Source organism: Somniosus microcephalus, unplaced genomic scaffold (genome assembly GCF_052327205.1).
Source record: "Somniosus microcephalus isolate GS21.2 unplaced genomic scaffold, FLI_Smic_1.0 scaffold440, whole genome shotgun sequence".
NCBI lineage: Eukaryota > Metazoa > Chordata > Chondrichthyes > Squaliformes > Somniosidae > Somniosus > Somniosus microcephalus.
The window spans coordinates 18535-29587 of NW_028225627.1; the positions used below are offsets into that span (position 1 = coordinate 18535).

The window sequence follows — 11053 nt, forward strand, 5'->3', positions numbered from 1 at the left end:
TGTGCGAGTACACAGATCCCTGAAGGCGGCGGAACAGGTGGATAATGTGGTAAAAAAGGCATATGGGATACTTGCCTTCATTGGCCGAGGCATTGAATATAAGAGCAAGGAGGTTATGATGGAGCTGTATAAAACACTGGTTAGGCCACAGCTGGAATACAGTGTGCAGTTCTGGTCGCCACACTACAGGAAGGATGTGATCGCGTTAGAGAGGGTGCAGAGGAGGTTCACCAGGATGTTACCAGGGCTGGAGCGCTTCAGCTATGAAGAGAGACTGGGCAGATTGGGTTTGTTTTCCTTGGAGCAGAGGAGGCTGAGGGGGGACATGATTGAGGTGTACAAAATGATGAGGGGCATAGATAGGATGGATGCTGAGGAGCTTTTTCCCTTAGTAGAGGGGTCAATAACTAGGGGGCATAGATTCAAGGTAAAGGGCGGGAGGTTTAGAGGGGATTTGAGAAATAACTTTTTCACCCAGAGGGTGGTTGGAGTCTGGAACTCACTGCCTGAAAGGGTTGTGGAGGCAGAAACCCTCACAACATTTAAGAAGCATTTGGATGAGCACTTGAAATGCCATAGCATACAAGGCTACGGAACAAATGCTGGAATATGGGATTAGATTAGACAGGGCTTGATGGCCGGCGCGGACATGATGGGCCGAGGGCCTCTATCCGTGCTGTATTACTCTATGACTCTATGATACTGGAAATCTCAAAGAAAAACAGAAAACGCTGGAGACACTCAGCAGGTCAGGCAGCATCGGTCGAGAAAACACGAGACACTTGACCTTTCTGGTATAAAACCATTCCTCAAAACAGACCCGGGGTTTGCAGGAGATGAGGAAACAGTGCAAACTAACCACAGGACTTTACAGCTCTTAAATTTCATGGGGATAAAAGTCCACATCGCACTTTACAGTGACGGAGCAACAGATTCTGTCTGAAGCTCCCCACTGATCCACTTTCCATTTCCCCAACTCGTTGTGGGCTGCTTTGCAGATCCACTGCAGACTGACTGGTGTAGGTCAGTCTCTTTCAATCTATTGTGGTCAACATTGTGAACCTTGGTATCACGGACTCATTCTGGAGCCACCGAGATGCCCATCAATTCTCCGAGAGACGGGTTAACTTAGAGCCGGCTGTGCTCGACACCATCTGTAGGGTGGAATTTCATCGAGCTCTTTGAGATATGTTGTGAAACTCTGATTCTGAGAACAGAGACGCTTTCAAATTCAGTTTGAGGAAAGTCAAAGAAACCAACAGCAATGACATCACAGAATAATCATCCAAACCTCTGTATTCCAAAGCTCTGATTGGCTCTGGGTATCACACACCGCCCCCTCTCCTTTGTTAATTGGTGCCTGGATTGATGGAAGATCCTGACTGGCTCACAGGGATTGTCAATCATCATTGATCATGCCAGACCCTGTTGAAATGCAGGAGCTTGTGAGGGTAGAGGTTAGGTTGTTACTACAGTGGAGTTTGAGCTCAGTGCTTTGCAACAGGAAGAGTTAAGATGGCCTCCCAAGTGCGTCAGAACTATCACAAGGACTGTGAGGATGCTGTCAACAAGCAGATCAACATGGAGCTCTATTCCTCCTATGTTTATCTCTCCATGGTGAGTTTTGTATTTTTGGGGTCCTATTTCAAAATTAAGGCTGTTATTTTATTCTAAGCAGGTAGAATTTCTCTAGGTCAATGAATGGGCTTTAGAGGGTCTCTCTATAGCCCTCCCCAGTCTTAATCCAGTGAATGCTCTTAAGACAGTGATCTTGCAGAAGGACTCTTTCCTGCTCTGTAATAGCTCTGTCCTATTCTGATGTGTTTATATTTGAAACTAACTCCAGGGTTTCATCAAGTTTGTAATGGAGGGTTCATCTTGAAGATTCACTAAAACTAGTCAACTTCCAACTTGGATGGCAACAATTAGATTGAATTGGGTGACTAGTTAGTGAAACATTGGCTGGTTCTGGCCAGTTTTTATCCCCCTCTAATTGAATGAATCCTGTTAGTCTTTCTCACCTGAGGATGGTGTTAAACTATTTAATTTTAAAGATTTGGCTCTTTTCCTTCTCTGCTTTTTAGACTTTCATCTGGGAACAAAAGAAGATACCACAGATATTTTGACCAAGTGTAGTTGAGAGCTTTATTCCAAAAAGCATTAAAGCTCGCTAATATTTTCTAGTAACATAACCTCCTATTCTGTTGAGCTACTTCAATGAGGAGCTTCCAACATATTCAAAAAGGATTTGGAAAGTATTGGTGTTGCTACCATTTGAGTTGGCCATGGATCAGATCTAGATTTCAATTGTCTCTTTTCCATTTTTCTCTCTCCCTGCAGTCGTATTACTTTGACCGGGATGATGTTGCCCTGCGTCACTTTGCCGAGTTCTTCAAGGAGCAGTCACATGAGGAACGTGAGCATGCTGAGAAACTGCTGAAATTCCAGAATATGCGTGGGGGGCGTGTTGTCCTGGAGGATGTCAAGGTTAGATTCAGCAAACTTTGAAGAATTGCCATGGTTTTGTGAAAAGTAGGCTAGTTACCTCATACTAGATTATCTGAGTCATGGAAGTTGTTCCAAGAGGAGGCTCAATGATTGTTGTATGCATGGATTTTCAGAAGGCAGGAGATTGCTGGCAGAAATTGGAAGTGCATTAGAAGCAACCTTGTGACCCCAATAAAACTGGGTGGAGTAGGAGGCAGTTGGTATAAAATAGACCACTGGATGGTGACTAGTGCATATGATCTAAATGTGCAAATAGTGATCTGCTGAGCTAGGGTCTATAGTGAGCTCCAGGGCAAAATTGGAGACTGGCTAGGGGGTTGACTGGAAGGAAGTGGTTGATGTTCACATCAGATGTAAGAGTGTAGGGATTTGGGGTGTGTCCCAGTACAGATGTCATTTAGAAGCTAGCTTGCAGAGACAAAAGGCTGATTGAAAGGTGGGCTTCATGTTCTGGCATAGAATAGAAAGCAAGGAAGTGTTACTGCAATTACTGCTAGATAGACCTCATTTGGAATATTGTGCTCCATTTTAGGTGATCTCACTTTAGAGCCTATAGTGCTGTGATTTCAAGTCAAATAACTCATTCCAAAGAGAATTCTTGATGAACTGTCTGGTTAAAATCCTGGCTTAGAATATCAAGAATGACATTGGGTTGTGATCTGACTAACTCCTGAAATGTTCAAGTCTGTTAACTAATTTCTTCCAATGTTACTCTATACCCCACCCCTACAAACTCTCAGAAACCAGAGCAGGATGAGTGGAGCAATGGCCTAGTGGTGATGCAGAGAGCTCTGCAGCTGGAGAAGGATGTCAACCAGAGTCTGTTGGATCTACACCAACTCTCCACTGGGAACACTGACCCTCATGTAAGTTCCTAATGTCTCATTTAAAGAAAGATTTGCATATCTACAGTGCCTTCCTTGTCGTCGGTGTCCAAAAACACTACAGCCAATTCAGTACTTCTTGAAGTGTCATTATTGTAATGTTTGCAACATGGCAGTCAATCTGCACACCAAGATCCTGCTGCAGAAATGAGAGAAATCACCAGATAGTCTGTTTTATTAAGTTGGTTAGTGATCAATATTGGCCAGGACACTGACATTCCAGTTTTTTTTCTTTGAAATAGTACCATGTGGGCAGACAAGACCTTGTGTACTGTTTTATCCAAAAGACAATACCTCTGACATTGCAGCTCTCCCTCAGTACTGCAGTGAAGTGTTGGTTTTCACTCAATTCTCTGAAATGGGACAACCCAGGGCCTTCTGACTGGCAGTGGTACCAGTAAGCCATGGCTGACACTTGCCATGTTTTGGGTGAGTTGAAGGCTATCTGGGGAGCTTAATCTGATCACTGATCTTTAGCAATATCTCCATGCCCAATAGGTTTCTGATGATCTTTCACAAAAGACTTCAACATCAGGATCTCACTGAGATGAGGCCAGTGCATAAAGCAGATTGAAATTGGGACACCAAAGGATAAGTTGTAACTGAAGGGGGTTCTGCTTTCCAATTTTAAATTGGTAAATGCATTACTCTTGGAGTAAATCTAATCTGACGTCCAATCCACCTATTTCTCTGCAGCACTTGTACCAGTTACCCCATCCAGTAGAAGATAAAGGACCATCTCCATGGGCGGTGAAGCTCCGAAGGCCTTTGATGATGTCTCCTCTGAGCTAATTGTGCTTTGTTTTTCACTTTCAGTTGTGTGACTTCCTGGAGACCCACTACTTGGATGAGCAAGTGAAGATGATCAAGAAGCTTGGAGATCACATCACCAACTTGAAGAGACTGGGAGCCCCTGAGAATGGCATGGGAGAGTACCTGTTTGACAAGCACAGCCTGAGTTGAATGGGATTCTTGAACCATTAGTTCTATACAGGTTGCAAATGAAGTGTGACCAACTTCTGGTGGTGAATACTTTGGTTGTCATTATTTCCCAGTTTTCTCATCTAACTGTCACAGTACATGGAAATAAAGGTTATTCATCATTGAACTGGTTTGTCTTTGTTTAATTAAATAGCTGATCTGGTTAAGATCCCACTGCACAATACACAGCTGTGTAATATGATCCAAGTTAAAAATACAGAAGTCACTCCCAGGATGGCTGTGCCCACATCTTCAAATCATCACTGGAGAGGATTCTAATGGTTTTCTGAGCTCTTGGTAACAGTTCCTGCTGAAAAGGGTTTTTTATAACATCTGCCAGCAAACAGTCATTAAGCTGTGGTGGTTTAAAACAAAGAAATGGGCAAGGGTGAAGGGGGTTGAATTAGTGCTGACAGTAGTGACTCTTCAGTCAGGAGAAGGGAGAGTACATGCCTGGTGTCTTGCTTCAGACTTTTACCTGTAAAGGTGGGGGAATGATCTGCTATTGAGCTGTCTTTACATTTGACTGATGGCACAAGTCACGCACTAGATTGCCAAAGCTGTGTGACATGTGTACACAGTACAGCGTTGGCCATCTTAGAAACTTCCATTTGGGCAGGATCATTTCTGTTTATCATTCTCTTTCTTTCCCAGGTTACTTTCTTTTTCTAGCCCCACCGACGGCAATACTTGATGTCTGGGATTAAGTAAAGCACTAGTCTGAATCGAGCAGTAGTGTGTCCTACGGGGAGTTTGTTGGTGTTGGGTAAAGTGAAGCTAAATCAGTAATCATGTAGGAGTCACTGGAAATAGAGTGCGAGACTTTCATAGCAGCAAAGAAAAACACGTGTTAGCTTTATTAACTCTCCGCATGGACTGAGGGACTCGGCCTCGTCGCAGGGCTATGACATCGACACACAATCGACGACTCTTAAAGGGACCCTGCTCCGATAACCCAACCAAGTTCCGTACATAACGTGGAGCGATAACATTGCCTATACATAGTGAATTGTGTTACTGTCCCTATGTGGTCTCTGCCACAATCATATCAATCCTATTCAAGCCAATGATTTTTCTACCAAAAACTTACTTACTTTCTATTGCAGCAGCATTGTTGTAGGTGTAACATTTGCATACTGAATTATCATTGGCCTGCAGGCATCGAAGCAATACCTATTGTATTCACGTGATCACATGTTGCGTTGTCATTGGCCTGCAGGCATCTGTAAGGACTGCTATTGTTCAGAAGACCCAGGGGTCCGAACTCCATCTTGTCCAAACGGTGCTTCATTAAAAGAGTTTAAATTGTAAAAATCCGTTGTCCTTCAATTTATTATTTTTGTACAAAGTGTGCAAAACAAGACAGTAGGGATCCACTAGCTAATTCTGATCAAATAGTAGCTAGATTATTTTCGCTAATTCATTCGGTATATCGCTAATGGCCACAACTGTTCCAAAAGACTGCCCTTAACCCACAAAGTGTGCGGTGATTTCTGAGTGTTCCTGAAGAATCCACGGCCTAGAAATTCAGTCGCGCCACTTCTGGGGCGGTAAAGTCGGGCGGGCGCTAAAGTTAGCGCCCGCCGGAAAGTGTAGGCCACTTCGCCGAAATTCAGTAGATTTGGCCAAGGAGTTTGGGCGAGCGCTGAAACTGGTGTTGCACTCCTGTCATTAGGCGCTAAGCCGGCGGTGCGGACTGATAACGCCGAGGCCGGGCGCAGCGCAGGTGCGGTCATGTTTTGATTGACAGCAGACACCCTGACGCCGGCCAGCTCTTAAAGGGGGAAGGGTCGACTTTGTCTGCTGCCACGCCCTGGATAGTGGAGCCCTGCAGCTAGGCCTAAACACTGCTGGTGGACCTAAATAGCGCCTGAAGCCATGCAGAAGTCCCGTGAACGAGCGCAGCGCTTCTCAGAGCATGCTTTGAGGGTGCTGCTTAAGGCTTTTGAAAAGAGAAGAGAGATCTTGTGCCCGGACAGTGGCAAGAAGGCTCCCAGGAGGCAGTACAGGAGAGCCTGGAGGGAAATCGCCCACAGGGTGTCATCCACCAGCGATGTCCCCAGGAGTGCGGACCAATGCCGCAAGAAGCACAACGACCTCACTCGGATGGTCAGGGTGAGTACCCTTTCCAGTGTCCTCCTCATCCTTGCATATGCACCTCACATTATGGGCAAAGGGACCTCAAAGGCCTAATGGCCATCCCTCCTCCCGCAGCTATGGCACTGGCATGATCATCAATAGCACTTTCTGCACTTTACACACTGGCCAAGCTATTCGACCATGGGAGGCAGTGCACACAACAACAGGGCACCACATTGGCCATGCTGTTCGACCATGGGAGGCAGTGCACACAACAACAGGGCACCACACTGGCCATGCTATTCGACCATGGGAGGCACTGCACACAACAACAGGGCACCACACTGGCCATGCTATTCGACCATGGGAGGCAGTGCAGACAACAACAGGGCAACATACTGTATTTAGAGGCCTTCCTTTCTCTTGCAGGCCAAGCTGGCCAAGAATATGAAGAGCCAGAATGTCACCGGGGGAGGCCGTGGCCAGTTCCAGGAGCTCAGTGACCTGGAGGAGCGCGTGGCTCGACTCATGCGTGGCCGGGTGGTTGGCCCCGTTGCTATTGGAGATGCCGACCCTGTGCTGGGCCCCAATGGTAAGGACATGACCGTTTGGACCTCTCTCGTTCCCCTTGCGCTTCAGATCTACATCCTTTGCCACTGTCTGACCAATGCGCATAATGCCACCACTCATGCCTCCCTCGCTGACGCCCTGTCCTCACTCTAAAGCTACTCTTGTGCCTTCCTGCTTTCAGCTGGTGAGGAGGAGGTCCATGAAGCTGAGAGTGCCAGTCCCTCGGAAGAGGAGGACGACGAGGACAAAGAGGAAGGCGGCACATCGGGGGAACCCTCATCCGCGCCAGGGGATGGCAATGGAGGGGACACGTCTTGCCTGGAGGAGAGCCAGGGGGAAGTGTTGCAGGGGGGTGCTGCTCCTGGGCCCAGTGGCGTCCAGGCAGGCGGGAAGGGTCGGGCAGCACGGCTGCCTTCTCCCCAGAGGGGGGAAGTGTTGCAGGGGGGTGTAGCTCCTGGGCCCAGTGGCGTCCAGGCACGCGGGAAGGGTCGGGCAGCACGGCTACCTTCTCCCCAGAGGGGGGAAGTGTTGCAGGGGGGTGTAGCTCCTGGGCCCAGTGGCGTCCAGACACGCGGGAAGGGTCGGGCAGCACGGCTGCCTTCTCCCCAGAGGGGGGAAGTGCTGCAGGGGAGGGCAGTTGCTGGGCCCAGTGGCGTCCAGGCACGCGGGAAGGGTCGGGCAGCTCGGCGGCCTTCTCCCCAGATGGAGAGTCCGCCCTCCAGTCCGGAGACGGTCCTCGCCCAGGAGGTGCGCCTCCTTGATGAAATGTCTGCGGCCTCCGAGCGGTGCCACAACGAGCTCATGGGGGTTGTGGGACAGTTGCCTCAGGCCATTGAGTCCCTGGCTCATAGTGTGGCCGCTTTCGGGGACTCACAGGCCAGGGGTGTCGACCGACTCGCGGCAGCACAGGCCAGGGGTGTCGACCAACTCGCGGCAGCACAGGACGCGAGTCGCGAGTTCATGAGTGGTGCCGTGCAGACACTGGCTGATCTGATGCGGGCACAGAACAGGGCAGTTCGGGCACTCACTTCTGCCACACTCGCTGTGTCACGGAAACATCGACAGGGCACCCGCCGCCCTGCTGCAGCACAGCGGTCTGGCCTCCACCAGATTGCTGCGCTTGCTGCAGTGCCAGCCCGGCCGAGTGCCAGTGTCTCTGGCGACCAGCGAGCGCCTGGCATCAGCCAGCTTGCCCCCATTGCTGCAGCCGCCACTGCCACTCCGCCAGCCAAGGTGCGACGAGCTGCTGCAGAGACTGATGCTGCCCAGCCACAGCTGCAGCAGTCAGCAGCCGGACCCTCCAGGGCCGGACCTCGTCTAGGCCGACCCCCAAGGGCATCTGCCGTTACGCATTGTGGCCCTCAGGAGCCTTCCCCCAGCCTTCCAACACCCACAGGGCCCAGGTTGAGGTGGAGCAACAGGTCGGGCAGGGGCCGGAGAAGCCTGCACAAGTACTCGCCCTCTCGGCACACCAAGTAGAGGGTGTCGGCAACTGTTTTTTTTATATGGGGGTGTTTGTGTTCTGGAGGGGGGGGGGCTTATTTTGGAAAGGCCGAAGATGAAGGCCAATTGGATTGACAAGTTTTGTTATTCCTCCCCAGGTTGTGGGAGTGAGATATGTTTTTCACTGTTTTTTGGGGGTCTTGTCTGTTTTTCTGTTTCATGTGGGAAGGGCCCTGAGTTTGTTAAATAAAGCTTTTTATTTATTCAGCTTGTCCAGGTGTCATGTTTCAAGTGGTTGTTGCGTTAACCGGCTGAGGGCTTGCGGAGCGGCTGCATTCAGGTGCGTTCATTGCCACAAGCCATTCCCTGACAGGGGGCCTAGAAGTGTCGTTCAATAAGCCGCCGGCGGACAGCCCTTGGACCTTGTGGCTCCCTTCTGGGCTGGTACTCCTCCTCCTCCTCCTCCTCCTCCTCATGGTCCTCCTGCTCGTCCTCCTGAGGCGGTGGCCCAACGTGAGGTGGCAGTGCCTGAGTCCTGCAGATAGCCAGGTTGTGCAGCATGCAGCAAATGACGATGAACTGGGAGACTCTATCCGGCGAATACTGTAGAGATCTGTTAAGTCTGTGGGTTGTATTATAAATAATCACAGACTCCACTGTTAACAAAATAAAACACGTCTTTACTATTCAGAGGCTCGGGCGATTCTGCCCTAGTTAACGTATCACAACCCTTATATACTGGTGTGGTCACTATCGGTATTACAGTATACATGAGCCAATAGATAGTGCCACCCTAAAGTAGTGCTCTTAAAGGCGAACGGTTACATTCTATAGTTCCCTTAAAGGTAAACGGTTACATACACAACACTCCTCCCTTACTAGCTTATTACTTACAGAATCCCGTTAAACATACAATCTTCAACTTTATATAAACAGTTTGCAGATATAATCTCGATGGAGTCAACGTCATATAACAATTTACAGATATACTCTCAATGGAGTCAACGTCATATAACAGTTTACAAACATACTCTCAGTGGAATCAGTTTACAGGTTCAGTCTCTGTGGGAACAGTTCATAAATTCAGTCTCTGGTATTAATTCGTTCCAGACAGCATCCTCCATAGCCTTTTTTTTTTTTTTTTAACAGCTTGTACTTTCGTCCTGTTGAACCAGCAGTGCGGACTTATACAACCCACTGGCTGTCTTGATAATGTCCCTGGATTTATTTTACAAATTTAGCACCTTTCGTAGTGTTCGGACTGAGGTAGTAGAAGTAATAATATTTTAAACAGTTATTATTTTCTGCTTCTTCTTTTTCTTTTCTGCCTTTTTGAAACTCTCTGAGCTCTTTTCCCGGCTGCCATCTGTAGCGCCACCAACTCTCTATGTTCCTTAGACCTTAAGTGCTTCCTCAGGATTTCAGCACTTTGGGAGTACCCATCACAATTTGGGCAGACCACATCCTCATAACATTCGGTGTCACTCAACAGGTCAAAACCCTTCTTCAAGCAATCATATTCATCCTGCTCTTCCTCGGATGTCTGCCCTTCCTTCCCTCCTGGCCTCATTTGTGCGTTCAATCCTTTCCCTTCCTTCAGGGATTTCGTTATCAGGCTATTTAATCCTTCTACTGAAGTAGCTGTTTCCCCATTCTCCTGTTCCCCTGGACGTAATTCAGCGTACTCCTCCATTTCATCCATCATTTTCTCCAATGCTTTCATCTTCTCTTCCTCTTGTACTTTGGCTTCCAGTGCTTGGAGAAGTTGCGCCTCGATGCTCTCTAGCTCATGTTCAGGGCCCATTCCCAGTTGAAACTGTTCTTCAAGTCGGTCAACCTCGGTAATTGCCGCCTCATATTTGTCTTGGGCTTCCTTCCATATTTTTATGAGTTCTGCCATGTCTTTCACCTCTACATCCTCATCTATGTATGGAACTTCTACCGATGAGTCTGTCTTGGCCCTGAGCTCCTCAAGAATTTCCTGCAGCCTTTGGACTTCTTGCTCATGTTCAACCTTTAGTTGCTCATATACTTCCAACGAAACTAGCTTTTCGGAGGTTGCTGAGTTAACCCCCTCCAGAATTGTAGTCTGGGCCTGTTCATACTGTTTTTTCAACTTCTCGCACTCTGCTTGTAAGGAGTCGTAGAGAAGAACTGGAATAAAATCCTGGCTTCCTGAAGATTCCTCTTCATTTGTTTCTTTCGCAATTTCCTGTTGGAGTTCAGCCAAGGCTGCTATGCTATCTGCCTCTCGAAGTCTCACTGCCATCAACTCTTCTTTATTCTTGCAGTCCATCTCAGCCATTTCCCGTTTACTTTCATTTAACTGAGTGAGTAGTCCCTTATTTTGGGCTGAGAGATATTGCACCTTCTCATGTAGACCCTTGCACTCCTTCTCTGCTTGACATAGCTGATTACCGCTGATTTGGTTCTGCGTTTCAAGTTCCAACATCCTTTGCTTAGCTTCTTTCAGTTTCGCCCCTATAAGCTCCTCTTGCAACATGGCCACATTATTCTCATCAGGTAAAGAAGCGTTTCTCTTTTCCATGTCCAAGATTTGTTTCTGCATCTCCTTAAGAGCACCCTGT

The 11053-nt window shown here is 48.1% G+C and overlaps 1 protein-coding gene across 1 annotated transcript; it reads left to right on the forward strand.

Annotated features, from left to right (window-relative positions):
• The first annotated feature begins 1461 nt into the window (after positions 1-1461).
• Positions 1462-4500, forward strand: LOC147081749 (ferritin heavy chain, oocyte isoform-like). The gene is made up of 4 exons (XM_085980722.1): positions 1462-1617; positions 2341-2487; positions 3249-3374; positions 4209-4500. The coding sequence occupies exons 1-4, from the start codon at positions 1516-1518 to the stop codon at positions 4353-4355; spliced, it is 522 nt and encodes a 173-aa protein (XP_085836848.1). The 5' UTR covers positions 1462-1515; the 3' UTR covers positions 4356-4500.
• Positions 4501-11053: the final 6553 nt, after the last annotated feature.

Excerpts from the sequence above, each read along its gene's own strand:
- LOC147081749 (XM_085980722.1), top strand. The coding sequence starts at position 1,516 with ATGGCCTCCCAAGTGCGTCAGAACTATCACAAGGACTGTGAGGATGCT. Across the intron at positions 1,618-2,340 it reads CCTATGTTTATCTCTCCATG|TCGTATTACTTTGACCGGGA; the intron begins GTGAGTTTTGTA and ends CTCTCCCTGCAG. Across the intron at positions 3,375-4,208 it reads CTGGGAACACTGACCCTCAT|TTGTGTGACTTCCTGGAGAC; the intron begins GTAAGTTCCTAA and ends TTTCACTTTCAG.